This window comes from Mustela nivalis, assembly GCF_964662115.1.
Source record: "Mustela nivalis genome assembly, chromosome: 17".
Taxonomy (NCBI): Eukaryota; Metazoa; Chordata; class Mammalia; order Carnivora; family Mustelidae; genus Mustela; species Mustela nivalis.
Genome location: NC_139036.1, coordinates 32,969,303 through 32,987,784, shown reverse-complemented (window position 1 = coordinate 32,987,784; position 18,482 = coordinate 32,969,303). Strand labels below are relative to the sequence as shown.

The 18,482-nt window shown below is 40.5% G+C and overlaps 1 protein-coding gene across 11 annotated transcripts in view; it reads right to left on the bottom strand.

Annotated features, from left to right (window-relative positions):
- The window catches only part of MMD (monocyte to macrophage differentiation associated), a 115,844-nt gene that overhangs the window by 83,233 nt on the left and 14,129 nt on the right, over positions 1 to 18,482 (bottom strand). For 5 of the 11 annotated variants that reach the window (XR_014304971.1, XR_014304972.1, XM_082707713.1 and 2 more), the window contains 3 exons: positions 17,014 to 17,088; positions 14,776 to 14,877; positions 12,825 to 12,894 (listed from right to left, as the gene is read on the bottom strand). Coding sequence is in view for 9 of the 11 variants with exons in the window: in XM_082707713.1 (XP_082563839.1) it covers positions 12,825 to 12,894; positions 14,776 to 14,877; positions 17,014 to 17,088 (247 nt within the window). In the remaining 2 variants the exon portion in view is untranslated. Of the gene's footprint in view, positions 1 to 3,224; positions 3,992 to 5,248; positions 7,161 to 12,824; positions 12,895 to 14,775; positions 14,878 to 17,013; positions 17,089 to 18,482 lie in introns of those variants that run through there. The other 6 variants (XM_082707716.1, XM_082707714.1, XM_082707719.1 and 3 more) reach the window with 6 other exon arrangements.

Here is an 18,482-nt window from a genome sequence, read left to right as displayed (position 1 = left end):
CTCACCCTTCAAGTCTCAGCCGAAATACTGCCCCTGTAGGGAGAACTCGAGTCCCCTGGGGAGAGTTAATCACTTCCTCCTCCAATAATAGCATCCAATACAAACACGGTGATTATGTTACATTATAATTGCTAATTTGTTCCCAGTCAGTCCTTCTCCCCAGGAGACTGTGGGAGCCCCGGAGGGCAGAGACTTACTCTACACAGAACGGCATCCCTGGCCACTAAACACGTGTGCTGACACAAGACAGGATGATGGGGGGAGGGGGTGGGGGAGGAGACACTACACTACAGGAATCCCAGATGCTGTAAACAAAGAAGGGAAACATCTTGGCCCAAACCGAGGTTTCCCATTCATCGTTTCCAGCCCGGGAGGCTATGCAAAACCTGCTTCAAAGGAACCTGATGGGTTTGAACAAACGTGCTGCTGAATAGAGGGCTGTCATTTAGGCTAGAGGAATGTCCCTTTGAGGGCAGAGGTTACCACAGGGGATCCTTTAAATGAGGAGTTTCTTCAGTGTTCTCCAAAGCAAGAGCTGCATGGGACAGGGAATTTGAACTCAGCCCAGCAGACTTTTGCACAAAGTAAGGCAGGTCTGATGAAAGGCTAATTAGATCGGTATCATTCTCTTCTTGTGTGTACATACTTTGCACTGGCTTTCACTGGCCCCAGGCAGCTGGATAGTGCCAGAAACCAGATCAGCAAAAACCTATCAAGCCTCCAATCCAGATTAAGGGAGGAAAGGCAGAGAATCATAGCAACAGGCAAGGTTTTTGTTTTTTTGTTTGGCTTTTCGTTACAGCACCTCCAGTGTCTAGACCAGTCCGTGGCACATACCTAAAACCCTCCCAAAATATCTGTTGAATGAATGTATGCCTAGGAAACTCTACAAGATCATCAAGCAAGAAAACGAGATAGAAAAGACTTGATTGCACCGTGGTTAGAAGCAATTCTCTCATAAGCCACTAAGGGTTGGTCTAGTGGCTGAGTCTCCCACAACAGCAGATGGTGACCAAACTGCTATCCACAAAGTGTGGGTCCGATTAACTAGCGGCTTGTGGTCTAAGTGGAGTATGCACATTCCCATCTGGGCACAAAAGGACAACTGCCCAGCTTCTTCCCTTTCCACTATTTTCCATGTAGTATTCAGCCTCTGTCTCAAGAAATTTAGTGAATCTTTAAAGAACATTTGCTACAAAAGGCACAAAATCATTAGAAAGCCTGGGGTGACCACATGGCCTAGTAATAGTCTGGGCCGGAGGTTGATCCGGGACCATTTTTAAGGGTTTAAAGATGCACACAATTTTTTGAGTGCCGCTAAAATGTTCCTTCAGGTTGTTTTTGCATGAAAAATCTTTGCAGGTGGGCTATAACCATAATTTTAAAAGCTTGGCCATATGGGAAGGAAGCTAACATTTATCTGGTGCCAATCATATGCCAGAAGGCATAAACTAGACACTTGTGGTTTATTATTCAATCCTTATGACTGCAGTATGAGGGAAGTGCTATACCCCTTTTGCAGACAGGAACTGAGGCTCAGAGGTAATCCGTAACTTGCCTAAACTCACCCAATCTGTCACAGGCTGGCTGATGATTCCACGCCAACTCAACACACAGCTCACACATGGGGTTCAGAAAACACTCGTGATTTTAAGAGAACCAAATCCTCTTGATCAATACACTTTTCCTGACTTTTTCAGTAACGGGCACATCTGATTGGGCGTACTGAGTTTGGCCTGGCACAGAATGGTAAGAAGACCTGTGACCGCTCCAAGGAGATGAGGTAAGCCTCCAAAGCCTATTTTTCCAGGGCCTCCATAAGCCTAGCCAGTCTGTGTCGGCTGAAACCATCTGACTGCCGTGAAAGCCTGAGTGATAACGAGCTGTGTAGGAGAAGGAGAGTGTTCTGTTGTGTTGAACAGGGCCTTGATGAGAAGAGCTTAGCTCCCCTTGCGAAGTGGCTAGAGTGCACAGTGGCACTGCTTCTTGGAAAAAATAACATCACCAATACATCACAGGGATGTAGGTGGGAATGGCACTGGACGCAAGAACATGTTGGCACTCTCCGTTTAAAATAGCAAAAACAGCAGAAAGACATGAACACAGTCATTCTAACCTTGTTAAACTAAAAACATTCCTTGGGCCCTCTTGGGAAACTTTATTTTGTTTGACAACGAGGGAGCGGAACCAGCTTCTGTGTGGTCAGTTTCCTTTGGAGACACTCCTATTCTACTCTCCCTCTAAATGACATAATTTAAAGACACCCAGTAAAAATGTGGAGGTTTGGAGTAAGTTTTATTTTTAAGAGGTCTTCCTTTGGGTAGACCCATCAGCAAACCTTTAATCAGGAACTGTACTCGTGAGAATGAAAACAGACTCCAGGCTTCCTGGATTCCATCCAGTTCTGCCACTTAGCTTGGATGAGGAAACTCATTCGTCTGTGTTTGTTTCCTCATCTGTAAAATGGGGATAATAAAATTGTCTACCCGTTAAGAATTTTTTTAACGGTTCAGTGAGATAATCCGTGCAAACTAGCACAGTTCCCAATACATGGGAAGCCCTTAGTTGTTTATTATTATTACCTTTAGGTCCCAATCATAAATTTGGACAAAGCTATGCACTGGTGTCACCGCAGTAGTTTATAATAAAAGCTGGAAACAATCTAAAAATCCAAAATTAAGTGAATGATTAAGCAAAATAGACTGCATATCTCCAGTCCAGAAAAAAAGGTGGAGCCACTAAAAATTCTGGCTACAGAAACTGTATAATATGTTGTAAATGTTTATGAAATAAGTGTGAGGGGAAGCAGAACACAAAAATCACGTATGTGGCTTATTTATAGGAAATACATGAAAATGCATTAGGATGAATGAACTCTGGGTGATTTACAGTTTTTCTGTGCTGGGGCGCCTGAGTGGCTCAGTGGGTTGAGCCTCTGCTTTCAGCTCAGGTCTTAATCCCAGGGTCCTAGGATTGAGCCCTGCATGGGGCTCTCTGCTCGGCAGGGGGCCTGCTTTCCCCCTCTCTGCCTTCCTCTGCTTACTTGTGCTCTCTGTCAAATAAATAAATAAAATCTTTTCAAAAAAACATTTTTTCTGTGCTCTATTTTCCCAAGTGTTATATATATTTTCAAAGTAAAACTATACAAAATATTTAAATGTTGTATTAAAGTTGCTGCTTTTTGAGTGTAATCCATACTAAGGCTCAGGGGTTGCAGAACTGAGTGTTATTTTTATTTTATTAATATGTTCAGAAAAAGAGGACCCAAGGGAAGTAGGGTAGGTAAAGTAATTTTCCAGGCTTATAAATCTTCCACAGTTCCTTCTCTGGAAGCTTCAATAAACAAGGCTGGCTTTTTTCCTCATTTAGGATACACTATCTAATATTTCCATGACAATTACTTATCAGCTTGCCTGTGGTTGCTATGAACTGCTAGCTGACCCTTGGTCAGGGAAGCCAGTAAGGCCAAGGAAGCTAGAAGTAGGCTCCTGGCAGGCAGTTAGAGCCTGCTACAGTGCTCATGATAGAGGAGAGGTGCTAGGTCCAAACCACTTCGTTGTCAGTCTGTCTCCTCCGACCCACCCTCTCTCTCTCCTTTGGCTCAAGGCTCTCTTCCGGTGAGCCCAGTGCTGTGCCACAAACTGAGGACAGAGGTAAAGATTCAGCTCTTGCTTTGAAAGAGGTCAGCCCTGGGAGCAGAGAAGCAAACTCAATCCCCAGGCAACGTGACCGGCCACATTAGCAGTGCTGGAGTCAAAGGGGAGGGCATCTGATGGAGGTTGGGAATGAGGCAATGTTTGCCACATTAGGAGAAAGGCTGGCGAAGGGCATCCAGGCTGAGGAACAGCAGCTGCTGTGCACTGGGAGGGCACAGTGTTGGGCGGAGGCTGTGAAACTCACTGTGGGGCTGTGTCTTGTGTGGCCTGGAGGGAGGGTGAGTAGTCAGCACAGGAAGACACCAGGTGGCTGGCCTGAGTCGTGGAGGCTGAGTCTGTGGACGTTTGAAAGCAGAGAAGAGCCATGCGTCAACTATTCGGGGATGAAAATGCTGGTTGTAGTGCGGCGACTGTGCTTGTTCGAGGGGTGTACCCAGTGGTGGGATATGGCGGAGGTGGCTTTAGCAGCCTGAGGGCTGTTCACCAGGGCTTTGTAGGGCCTTGTGGGGGGAAGGGGTAGGGGGAGCAAGCAGGTCAGGGTCTTGTGACTGAGGCAGAGGCGACAGCTCTGGCCAACTGCTTGGATTTGAGTGTGACACAAATCAAGGATCAGTGGGAGACTCTGGCCATGGCCTGAACTAAGAGAGGGAACTTGAGAAAAATAGGCTTGGTGGTGGGGAAAGAAGGAAAGACAGTGAACTCCATTCCGTCTGGGACAGGTGGGGCGAAATGTGCTGAGGGGCATCTGGGCAGTTGATGAGAGGTCTGGTCTTTAGAAAACAGTTTTAGGAGGGGGAAAAAAAAAGGAAATAGTTTTAGGCTGAAGTTATTGATCAGAAGGTGAGAGCACAGGGCAGATGCTCTAGAAATAGGGGAGGTTACCCTGGTGGACCAGAGGACAGAATTATAGGGAATAATAATGCTTTAAGACACTCCCATCTTCAAAACTGGGTTTGATGGAGGGTTGTCTGAGGGTTTACCGAGGCTCTAAACTGACGTCCATGCTGAATGAATTTTCAGTTCAAGTTGGATTGGTTTGTTATTGCTGACTTTGAAAATACAGTGGTGTATATGGTGACTTGCATTCCTGTCCCCGCTCCCTGACCCTGGAGGAAGGCAGACCTCTCTGAATCTGCTTCCTGCACTGTAGAAGAGGGGAGGAGGACATCAAGCATTCACTTTGTTTGCCATATGACGTGTGTCTGGTTGCCAATATAAAACTGTATAACCTCAGCCCTGCAGTCTACTCTGTAAACTAAAGCAAAAGGCTTCTCTTGGTAATGATACATCATTTAGGTTATAATCTTTAGGCCCCAACTAACATATTTTAAACCGAAAAAAAGCTGATTTTAATGTCTGAGCTGGCTCTGGCATTTCAATTATTAAAATATGGACTAGAAAAATAAAATAAAATAAAATAAAATATGGACTAGAAAGTTCTAGATGACAGGGCACATTTGTTTTTCTATCCTGATTTCTCAAAAAAAAAAAGAAAAAAGGCTAGTATACAAATTACAATGCTGGATGAGCTCAAGCTCTCAAAACTGCATTCTCATCTTCACAGTCATCTAATTTAGAGACAGTGGAACAAATCCAAGTAACAATTTTATTCTAGTCTACAGCACAATTTTTTACATACATTTTGGTGGTTTCGACAGTGTTACTTTTGAGCAGACTTTAAATGAATCCACAAAAGTTAATATATTAAAAACAGAATATACACAAAATAACAGGCATCAGGATGTTCAGAATCATGCAGATATAGGGGTGGTCTGGTTGGTGTTATCACTGGGCACCTTGCCTATTTAAGAATTTACCAGCAAATACCATTTCTTCTGTTCTTTATTCCCATGTAATTCACCCAAATCAGAGAGTTCTAAATATGCACACCCAAAATAAACCCTCTTTTCAAGCCACATCAGTACAAAATTTCAATGAATAAGCCTAAATGTGTCGTCAAGCCAATTCTTTCACTGATCAAACCCAAATCTAGCAAACAGTCGGTATCCGCACGGATCGAAAGGCAAGGTTATTTCATTTATTAAAACACCAACAGGAGAGTAATAAACAATGCAGCTCATGTTAATCTTAATATAAGACACTGAAGGCAAACCAAAAAACAATATATTAAATACCACTCCACTGAGCCAGGATAAAACCCATGAACTACAGATGCATGAGTTTCTATCTGTCAAACAATGCTTTAAATATTCTTCTATGGAAAAGAAAAAACTATTATCAGGAGATACAGGGGTAAGATAAGAATGTGAATTTGTGCATCTAATTCCACAATTGAAAACAAGCATCAAACGGATAATATTAAGCTAAGTGACAATGATTTAACCGACGGGCACCAAACAGGCAATACCACTACTCAGTGTAATTCACAACACTCTCCAGGAGTCTTCAGTGGATGATCACTCCAGTAATACCATCAGAATACAGATGTGAATACTCATCCACTGCTGAAAGAGATCCTGAAGAAAACATGGCAAAGGCATAGAGAAAAAGTTGAATCTTTTGAAAAAGTTAATGATATCAAAATACTTTTCCATCAGTGGTAAACCAAACTAGGTCAAGTATATGGCCCAAAGCAGCATGGAATTCAGAGTCAGAGGTTGGCAGAAAAGTTTGGAAAACTGCAATTTTTAAAAATTGGCAATTTCTCTATGCTTAATAAAACTATCAGAAGAGGTATTATGTTTGTTCGTTTGTGGAATGTTGACAGCTTGCTGCAAAAATTCATGTGAATGAGGAACCGCAGAGATGCGCTTCAATGAAATAGTCTTTAAAAATTTACAAAAAATGAAATTTTCTATTAAAAAATAACCATGTTATGCCAAGATGAAACATGGTAAAAGTAGTGTAAGTTCTGTCCATGATTCTTCACACAGCTAATGGGAAAGTGATAGAAACAATTTTCTTTTATAAAGGAAGCTTTGTCGTTGCACTGACTTTTATAGCCTGACCTAGTAATTTAGAAAAATCATGTAGTAAAGTCTGTAAAATTAAAATACAAAATTCTGTTTGTAAACATCGGTTGGCCAAGTCTATCCAGAGTCCTTCATGATAGTGGAATGGAATGAATAATTAATTCACTACCTTATTTATCTGCTGTGAGGGGGAATATTCCAGAACACAGCTTTTATACTTTCACAGTAATTATATTCAAAAGATATAAAGAAAGTCAGTGCTGTTGTCTTCTTTTTTTTTTTTTTTCCTCTGTGCAACTTTCAGCTCTTACCCCACTCCCCAAGTGCCATAATTGAAATAATACTGGTTTCGAGACCTAGTACAGACTGGTCATAAATGTCGCATGAAGTCTGTTGGACTTCGATAAAGGTATTTCCAAATGGCATAGTAATGCACTGCAGCTGCCGTGGCCACAAACAGGTGCCAGATGGCATGGGCAAATGGAATGATGCCATCACTCTTGAAGAACACAACTCCCAGGCAATAAATTAAGCCCCCACAGGCAAGTTCATGAAGTCCATCAGTGTTATTCTGTCAACAGAGGAAAAAAAGAGGTTTTGATGTTACTCTCGAGGTGACAAACTAAAGAGATCATTGCAATTCCCCCGAAACCTGCTGATCTTCTAGACAATGAGCCGCACAGACAGCATCCTGATCGCTAAACATGAACTAAAAAGTCCCTCATCCGTCAACCTGGATTACCCTTAGGGGTTGGCCGTCTTGAGCGGGGTGAGCAGTTGGGCTACAGGCCCCACAGTAGAAGCAGCACACTCTGCTCATCTACCTACGCCATGCTGAAGCTGCCTGCGGTCACATTCAGACACAGGAGTTCAGTTGAAGAAAGCACATCTTTGGTTTTCGTCTTCTCCTTTAAGAGCTTTCTTCCCTTCTGAGTCGCGCCCACACCACCGCATTTCTAATTGACATCTTCAACAGGGTTTTCTGACCGGGTTTTCACTTCCCTTCTCCTCCTCAGACTCTGTACTACACTGATTGCTTTTCTGAGACTTCCCCTGCTTGTGTGAGCTTAGAGCTCCCTTATGGCTGACAGGGACAAATCACAGCTCCAAGTGACCTCGGAGAGCAGACAGCACGCAAGGATAACATACTTCTTGACCTTCTAGATGTTGCTAGGCCTTTTTGTCTGTGAGCCTAGGCGTTTCTTAGCTCAGGAGGAAGTTCACAGTCACATGTGTTTTAACACAAAAAAGAGAATTTTTAGGCTGTTTTTGGTTTTCCAAGACCCAGGCCCAGATTCAAAATTAAACTGGGATGTATGAATGAGGGGAAAGGAACAGAGAGGCAGGGCTAAGGAGGCTGATGAACAATTCAGTCCCCTGGATTCCTGAGGACTAGGAATAGAAAGGTCTCAGGTTCTGCAGGGTGGTGAAAAGCTAAGCCAGACTGTGGCAAGCCCTGGAAGGGGATGGGTGTGTGGGTGTCCCAGAGGCCTGGGCACCAGCAACTGCAAGCTCGTGAGCCCTGGAGCCTTAGACTTTGGCCAGGTCCAGCAGGGAGCATGGGAAAGCCCTTATGCAGCCACCAACTCGAATGGGCCCCCATGCACCTAGACAGCGGCAGCAGTGCACAACCACGAGCTAAGAACCAGGCGTGAGGATGTAGAGCCACAGGTAGGGATCAGTCCTTTCTTCAAAGTTCACATAAGCCCCCACTGTTTTTGTAAGCTCAAAAGATGGGGAAGGAGCCAACCCAAATCAACTGATAAGAGGTTTCTCCTTAATTTTTATAAGATGTAAAGTTAGCCAGATTGATTTTGGTCAAAAACAAAAAACCCACAAATACTACACATTTATTATTTCTTAAAGGTTACAAAGCAACTGATATCTATTAATTAAAATTTTTCTAGTTCTTCATCAGATTCTCAAAGGGGCATATAATTCCCAAACAGTAAAAAGTCACTCATCTAACATAACAAAACCTCCTTATTTTAGAGATGAAGACAGTGGAACCAGAGGAATGAAGTAACCTGAACAAAGCCATAGAGCTGGTTACTGCCCAAAAGATAACACTTTTTTTTCTTTCCACTAAAATAGTAAGCAAGAGACCAATGCACGTATAGAGGTTGGTTCTGACAAACATTCTGTTAACAGTTCCTTATGACACCATATTTAACTTGTCAACTTTCACAGAACCAGAACATAATGAATCCTAGAACAAAACCTGTTTTCTTCATTACCTGTGTCATTACACTGTTACTCTACCCCAGTAATTGTCCGAAGTGTCCGAAGTGTACCCATATATTTATTCATTTAATCTTCACAACCCTAAATTAGGCTCTGTTAGTATCCTAACTTTACAGATGAGAAAACTTAAGCAGAGAAGATCACATGATTTGCTCAAGGCCACATAGTGTTTAGTGTCAGAATCAGGATTTGAACCAAGGTGGTCTGGTTCCTGAACTTATATTCTCTTTCTGGGGGGTGGGGTGGAAGAAATGGGTCATTTTTTAAATTGATGATTAATTTACAGAGTGTAATGCATAAATATTAAGTGAATATCATAGACCTTGATAAATGCATACACCTATTTAACCCATACCCGGACCAAGAGAGACAATTACCCCAATACCCCCTCCCAGTTCTGTGCAGTCTCTTCCACCAAGGCAACCATTGTTCTTATTGCTACAATTACCACAGACTAAGTCTGTTTTAGAATGTCACATAAATGAAATCATACTGTAACACCTACTTTTGTGTCTGGCTTCTTTTTTTGCTCAATATAATATTTCTGAGATTCCTACATGTCTTATCTATGTCAATCATTCCTTTTTATTACTTAGCATTCCCTTGATTTATTTGAAATTTGTTCATCAGTTCTTTCCATCTGGGGCTTATGGAGGTCTTTTTGTAGACAGAGGTTTTCATTTCTGTTGGCTAGTACCTGTTGAGTCATAAATTTATGTTTAACTTTATAATGACTAAACAGTTTTCCAAAATAGTTATACCATATTACACTACCCCCAACAATGAGTTGGGGTTCCTGTTATCTCACATCTTTGACAGATTTGGTGCTGTCTTTTTAATTTTAATAATTCTCCAGGGTGTATTCTGGTAGCACATTGAGGTTTTAATTTTAATTTCCTGATGACTAATGACGTTGAGGACTCTTTCAAGGACCTACTAGATATGTATGTACCTTTCTTTGTGAAGTGTCTGTTCAAGTGTTTTACCCATTTTTATAGGATTGGCTCTTTATTATTCTTTTGGAGTATCTTATATATTCCACATACATGTCCTTTGTCAGATACATATAGAACAAATATTTTCTCCCAGTTTCTAGCGTGTCTGTGCATTTTCAAGTTCATTGATCTTTTTTTCTACAGGATCCAGTTGTTATTAACCTCTCCAAAAAGTTTTTTTCTTAATATATATTGTTTTCAAATCTAGAATTTCCACTCAGTTCTTTTTTTGTAGTTCCATTTCTTTTCTGAGATTCTTCATTTGTTCACTCATTATGTTTAAAAAGCCTCACATGCTAATTTCAACATCTCATCTTTGGATCTATTTTTACTGATTTGTTTTTCCTTAGGTGTGTGGTGTCACATTTTCTTGCTTATCTAGTAATATTTGTTTGGATAAATGGATGCCAAGGTGTTAGAGTATAGATTTTGTTGTCTTCCTTTCAGTAAGGTTGAGTTTTGTTCTGGTAGGCAGTTTATGTACAGAGGACCAATTTTAATCCTTTCCAAGTCTGTTTCTGGGCTTTGTTATGGCAGTTCCAGGGCAGTCCTCACTCTAGAGCTAGAGTAGTTCTCATAAGGTGTGAAGGTTGACTTGCTAGGTTCAGGTGAACACCAGAGTTGTTCAGCATGGTCTTTCCACTATGGCTGGCTGGCCTCTGATCTCTTCCAGCACCAGACACCTCCAGACTCTCCATTATCTCCTAGCTGTCCAAGAGCCACTCTCGGCCAGGGCATGCAGAGTCTTGCCCTGCACAGATTCAGTATAATATTTGGGCAAGGATTCAGAGAAACCCCTTTGTAGATTTCTGGAGACACTTCTTTGTGAAGCTCCCCTTTCTCCAGAATCCCACCCCCAAATTGAAGCAGGCTCAGTAGCTAAAATACTGATTTCTGTTTCCTCCACCCTGTGTGCTGCTCTCTGGCTTACTTACTTTTGTCACAGTTTGGAAAGTGTCCCCAGGGAGAAAATGGACAAATTTGAAGCTCATCTTTTGGTTTCTATTCCCTCAAGGAACAGTCTTGTGTCTGTGGTCCAATGCCAAAAGACAGTTGTTTCAAATACCTTGCCAGTTATTCATCATTCTTTAGGGAGAAGAGTCTCTGATAGCCCAATATTCTGACCAGAATCAAAGCTCTGAGTGTCCAGTCATACTGTTTGTTAGTTCAGATGGCTTATGAGGTTCTTTTTGATCTGGTCTCTGTCTAGCTCTCCAACTTTATTACAAGACTTATGCTATTTGCATAATTACCCACCTCATGCATAGAGGCACACTCAAACAGGTACACACATTCGTGTTCCAAACAATGAACTATTTTCAGTTCTTCAAAGGTGCTAGTGCTTTCCCCCTCTCCAGGGCCTCTTTCATGCCATATTCTTTCCTATCCTACTTGCATCATCCTTATTATCCCTAGGCTCTTTCTTGTCTTTATGAATCAGTGTGAACATCATTTCCTTTGGTGCTTGGGCCATGTGTTCCCATAGCAGCCTACGCTTTTCCCAAAGACATTAAAAAACTTTATGGTAGTTTCTTATTTAAAATGAATTGTAGGTTCCTGCTCGGTAAAAGTTCTATGGCGGGGAGAGGGGGGAAATGTGAGGATTATCCTGTTTGACTATCATAAACATTAGTCACCGACCATGTACAACTTGTGAAAATGCCAAGATTTAGGCCAGTAAAAATACTGGATAAACCTGCTCTTATGATACCCCAAGGGAATTTATTTGATGTTCTACTCTAATGATTAGTAACCTACACACACAAATCTTGCTTATGTTGCTTTGGGTGTCCTGAATTGCCCTCTAACTATATGGCCTTTAAGGCAAATTTTCTTGTTTCCATCACTCACCTCCTTTCTTTCACTATTCCCTATTGCCTTTATCAACTAAACTATATTTATTTTTGGTGCTAGGTAATTATTAAAGCTACCATAAAGCTCTTACCTTAAAGAAACATATTTTGACACATTCTCATAAGACCTAGCCTCTGAAAAAAACAAGCAAGCTTTAACTTCTAAACCTTTTACAGATATTTTTGTGACCAGGGTAGGGACTATATACATTCTTAGCTCACAGGCACAGGGATGAAATTATAGATACAATTCTTCTGACCTTTGTAGACTGAGAAAAGAATTCAAACTAGACACATTATGAGTTCCTTAATTAACACAGTGGCTAATGCCAAAAAAAAATGCAGAGCCTAAGACACTGAAGCTAATGGCCCTACATAAGCTAATGGCACAAAGTAACCAGTTGGATGGGATCACAAGGCAATAATGATATGCTTTTCTTTCAGACTGACTGATAGATACACATAGATTTCTCAACAGCAATTCAATCTGAAAGGGAGTTCAAAACATACATACTGACTGCCTACTGTAGGTAATGTTACATCTCCACCCATGAAGTCCTCAAAAGAAATTTTCAAGCAAAGTTTAAAAAAAAAAAAATAAAAGGCACTTCTCTGAGAAAAAGAAATAAGATATATATGACTTAAAAGCAAGTGAAAGAAAAGAGTGAAGACTTTTGGGAAAGACTAAATAAAACGTTGACACAACTGACCTCTTGTGGTCCTTCTAATTCTCAAGATTAAAGAAGTCAAGAATTCATAGTTGATTGTTTTTCATTATAAGACATCAAAAAATTTACCCTCCTTCATGGATTTACGGTTAAGACACTAAACAATTCAGGCAAAAATGCCTATCAGACGGTGACCTCATACCTCTTTGGGAGAAGGGTGGGGTGAACAGAATGGCTATCCAAAAGCAACACATACTATCAAACACACTTTAGTACAGAACTTCTCCAAATTACAACCAGGAGCTAGTATAGATTGCAGGCACTTTGTTATTTATATACTTTTTCTTTGGAGTTAATGGTGATGTCATAACTTCAGAAAGAAAAACTACATATCATATCTATGCACAAATGAAAAGTTCCCTCAATTTAAAAGGAAATAAGGTAAAATAGTTAAAATTATGAAGCCATTTCTTACCATTGATGTCACCACCAAAGCTGGAGAAAACCCCATTGTGAGATAGAAGAAGAGCTCAACCACCTTATACCTGCAGGACAGAAAGGCAGTTAATTGCATCTATCCCTACAGTACTTAGACTATTTCCATACCAGCTTGCCCCCCCACCTTTTTTTTAAAAAGAAATGCAAACTCTCCAACTATTCCAATGAATATATTTTCCCAGTAGGAGACCATTAGGCCTCTAATTAAAATACTGTAGTTGAGTCACAATTAACTTTCTTACAGAACTGAAATGGCATCAGATGCCACATGTGACTTGGAAAATATTTGCTACCAAAAGTGTTACTACTGTATCCAATCCCCATGCATTTTTTCCCCTTCCTGGTCCCGGAGTGTTTGTCCTTATCACCACTCCAATCCACAGCTACAAGAAACTGAAATTATGAAGATGGACAGGGATGCTGCATGGGGCCAGGTTCATCAGTAGCAAAGGGATGGTAGCCCGCAGGAATGAAGGGCATGTAGTTTTGTTTGTCTCTTTATTTTGCATCTGCACAAACTCCGACTTGTAAGGCTCATCGTGTTAGGCTACAGAATGTCTGAAAATGCTAAGAAATACACTATACTAAAATTCAGCTTACATTTCTGCCTAATCATAGGTTCTAAGTTCCTTGGAGGCGGGGGCCAAGTTTTATTTATGTTCAGATCTACAGAGCCTAGCATAGTACCTGGCATGAGTTAGGCACTCCCTAATATCTGTCCAACCCAAATGGCCAAGGGCCAATCACATCTCATTCTCCTGTGTTTTCTACTCCAGAGTCCACTCTGGAGTAATCTCATCAGAGAACGGGGAAGAATAAGTTTGTGGGATTGGTGTAAAAGAAGCCCTTAAAAGGAGAAAAGATAGCTGTTTTACTTTACTTTCTGTTCTATCCAAGGGTACAAGTTAGGGGTTTGAGCCCAAGAAGCAAACTGTTCCCTCGGATTTATATATATACTATAAGACACCACTCAGAATAGCTAATTGTGGTCAAAATACATTGAAGTGAATTTCAAAGTCAGAAGTTACTGAAAACTGCCATTTTCCTCTGAAAAGAGGAAACAATTTAATACTTTGTGATAAACCCAAATTATGTTCAAATCTTAGAGCCATTCTGCCAATGACAATAGAAAAACTAATAAACTGTACTCAAGGACAATGATTTCATGCTTGTGAGTTTTTCAAATTCAGGCATGTGAAATAATGAAGAGCCATGGTTTAAGAACTAGGACACTTGGGTCCTAATTCTAGATGAATCACTAATTTGCTGCACATCCTAAATGGTCTCATTTTTTTTTTTTAAGCATGGAGCTGGAATAGATGACTTTGAAGGTCTCCTCTAGAGCCGTGATGCTAAATTTCAATAAGCTTTCCTTTTTATATTGCTTAATACTTATGACTATGAACTATAAATAATGGGTTAAAAAATGTGCCCCATGGTTAGGATATTAAGAGTTTGGACGCTCTTCCAAATATCCCCTTTCTCAGAGAATCCTAGTTTGGGACGTCTTCCGGTTTGCTACTTAAATAAATGTTGTTCTAGAACTATCATTGTCTTCAGTCCTCACTGAAAGCTTGGAAAGTAGTTTTTTTTCTCATGTGATAAGTATGAATCATGGAGGATAAGGCTAGTTTGCTGATAAGGGCCGTTGCCTAAGGATGTCAAGTAATATTCAACTGACTAAAATGGCAGTCCGTCTGCCCCTCAAATGCATCCTATCACACATGTGCCATTCAGCTCTTCCCACAGCAATCTGTCTACCAGTAATGAACGCCAAATGGTTTCAAAGACTTGTTAAAAGCAATATATATTCTATTTATGTATTTCTACTATTTTGAAGTGCAAGTGTAAAACAAATTGTGTTACAATGTCGATAAAATTTAGGTAGTCAATTTTAAAACTATCAAATGTAAATTATTTTTTCTTACTTTTCATGGTAGAGAAATACATAAATGGTTCCTCCAGCTGCCATGAGCCAGATAAACCAACGCATATGAGATGCCAGGGGTCCAAGTTCACGGAGATTTAACCTAAAAAATGTAAACATGACAACAAAGAACAGAAGTGATAAATGAAGGGAATTCACAGGGCCTTTGTTTTCCTCTAGGCTTGAAAACTGGGGAAGCAAGTGCTAACATAAAACCAGGATAATGAGGCATTCAACATGCCATGGAGGTATTTAGGCAATTTGGGTAAAATTAATAATTCAAAGATAAAATTGTCAGTTGACCTTTAAGACTTAGAATTAGTTCCAACATCGTTTAAAAATAGAACAAGCTAAAAGGAGATATGCAGAAGTGAGTCCCACCACACCTGTGATGCCCGACTTTCCTTATTAGGCAGCTGCTGTCAAATCAGCTTAATTCTGATAATATATTTGGGAGCAGAGTGCTTACAAAGCTTAATGAAAACCCTGAACAGAATCCTCAACCAGGATCACATATCCACAGCAGATACCTAATACACAGACCAAGTATCTCCATTACCAGTATCTCTGCCAAGGGAGAACATGAGAAGAATTAGCTCAACATATGTTATGAAAGACATTTTGTCAGAATTTAACCGTGGGCTCTTGTAAAGCTTGAATTTTAAGATGCTGTGAATTCATCTGTACTCATTTCATACTAAGAATAGCTATGAGAGGGGTGCCCAGGTGGCTCAATGGGTTAAGCTTCTGCTTTTGGCCCAGGTCATGATCTCAGGGTCCCAGGATGGAGCCCTGCATCCGGCTCTCTGCTCAGCAGGGAGCCTGTTTCCCCCTCTCTCTCTGCCTGCCTCTCTGCCTACTTCTGACCTCTCTCTCTCTGTGTCAAATAAATAAATAAAATCTTTAAAAAAAAAAAAGTTATCAGAAAACACCCAAATGTTATTCTGATTGACTATGACTATAAAATTATTATTTCTAAACAGAAAAGGTACCACCTACCTATTGAAAACTACATGTGAACAGGTTGTTTACCGTAGTATTTGATTCCTGAGCTTTTAAAAATTTTATTTCCTTATTTTAAGTCAGGGAATACTTTCCAAAAGCCTGTTAAGTGTTCTTTCTCCAATAGGATGCACTGCTGTAATTTAGTGACAAGTATTTTTTACTCCGAAAGATAATTAGTTTTCTTTTTAATGATGGATGCTGTGTAAGTCAGAATGTAGAGGCCTGCTGTTTCTAGTGACTACTGCAGTTGATGGCACAAAATGAATTTCTGAGGGTTTATAACCGACCATGTCTTTTTTTTTTTTTAAGATTTATTTATTTGACAGAGAGAAATCACAAGTAGACAGAGAGGCAGCCAGAGAGAGAGAGAGAGGGAAGCAAGCTCCCTGCTGAGCAGAGAGCTCGATGCGGGACCCGATCCCAGGACCCTGAGATCATGACCTGAGCCGAAGGCAGCGGCTTAATCCACTGAGCCACCCAGGCGCCCCGACCGACCATGTCTTAATAGAGGGACTCTAACGTTCCTTTAATCGGAGGTTTCCAGGCGACAAAAGATTCTACATCATCTCTACCAAAAGGGCAAAAAGAGCAAAAATTGAACAGAATACTAAGTATTTTATTTTTTAGTATTTCAGTTTTATTTTTTTAAGTAATCTCTACAGCCAACATAGGGCTCAAATTCATGATCCTGAGATCAAGAGTTGCAGCCTCCACCCACTGAGCCAGAATACTAGGTGTTTTAAATAGCTAACTAATTAGTTTTCTTACTCATACAGCTACAGAAATGAGAAACACACTCCATATATAGTAGCTACTGTGCTGTGAAGCGAACTGTAGATCAAAGTGAGCTTGTTTTCCTATACGTATTTATAGCATTTCCACTTGAATGAGTAGATGTCCAAGTATTGTGAGCAGCAGCCGTATACAGAAAGAACATGGAAGCCAAAGGTGACATATTTCAAAAGTGAGTGTGCTACCTACACACAAGTTCCTGGCACTTTGTCTTAAACAATCCAATACCAGATATATATTCTGAACAACAGTGACATTCTTCCCTTAAAATCTGCAATCTGACCCAAGTTAAAAAACAAAAAAACATGTATTCACGTGTATTGGAGGGACAGGGGTAAGGTATATGCATGGGGCAGGGACAGGAGGAAGGGAAGGAAAGAAAGACAGAAATTCTACTACTAGAATTTCTATTATCTTCAAAAATAGAAAGATAGTATCTTACCATGGAGCGTAAGAAGCAGCAATGAAGAAATAAATAACCATTCTATCACACATGTGAAAACAGTGCTCCACTGTCCTATTGGGAGGGAAAAACAAGTTAGGCAAAGTTTTCAGAAAACTTGCAGACTGGCAGCATAGTTTATCACTCCACCATGTTGTAATTTCCATTCCTATTCTAGTTTCTTGGGGAAGTTATAACTTGGCTTTCAAAGTCACACAGCTATTTTTTAAAATTTAAATTCCATTAGCCAACATAGAGTACATCATTAATGTTTGACATTATGTTCAACTGATTCATTCGTTGCGTATAACACGCAGTGCTCATCATGTCACATGCCCCCTTAATGCCCATCACCTAGTTACCCTCTCCTCCCACCCACCTCTGTTTCCATAACCCTCAGTGTGTTTCCTGGAGTTAAGATTCTCTTGTGGTTTGTCTCCGTCTCTCATTTCTTCCCATTCAGTTTTCCTTCACTTCCCCTATGGCACCTACACTATGCCTTATATTCTACACACGAGTTAAACCATATGATAATTATCTTTCTCTGACTGAGTTATTTCACTTAGCATAATACCCTCCAGTTCCATCCATGTCAATGTAAATGGTAGGTATTCATCCTTTCTGATGGCTGAGTAATATTCCATTGTATATATGAACCACATCTTCATACATCTTCACACAGCTTTTTTTTTTTTTTTTTAATTTAACAGAGAGAGAGAGAGAGAGAGGGGTTACAAGTAGGCGGAGAGTCGGGCAGAGAGTGGGAGGGGGAAGCAGACTCCCCCCTGAGCAGGGAGCCTGATGTGGGGCTCGATCCCAGGACCCCGGAGATCATGACCTGAGCCGAAGGCAGAGGCTTAACCCACTGAGCCACCCAGGCACCCCCACACAGCTATTTTTAATAATACGAAGCCACAATGAGAAATTTTACGTTACTTTTAAGCTTACACGTATGATATTTACCATGTAAATAAACAAACAAAATCTGTCTATGATGATGTTTTCCCTTTCTCTTAGATTCAATATAACAGAAAAATGAAATTCCTTGAGGGCAGACCACCCCTCAACCCCTATCACACAGTTCAGGGCATGAATTAGTTCTTCATCTTAGAATGTCTTCAAAGAAGCTCTCACTTTAAATATCTTAGTGTATACAATAAGTTATAAATAAAGGACATTCAGAAACTAATGTAGGAACAGGAATAACCAAAACCAAAAAAAAAAAAAAAAGGCTCATTTGCTGCAAGCAAATAACCACCTGGATTTCTAAGTGAGTTCCTCCTTCCAAAACTGAAAATTTAGGAAGTGTACAAAGACCTGGTTCACGGAGGTGACCAGATTAGACAGTGGGTTAGACAGAATCTGCCCCTTACTTAGGTGATTTAGTAGTATGAACGCACTGCATCGTCTTGAATCCATTTTCAGTGTCCAAGGGTGATAGCTATGGTTTGGTTTAGAGTTAGTGTTAG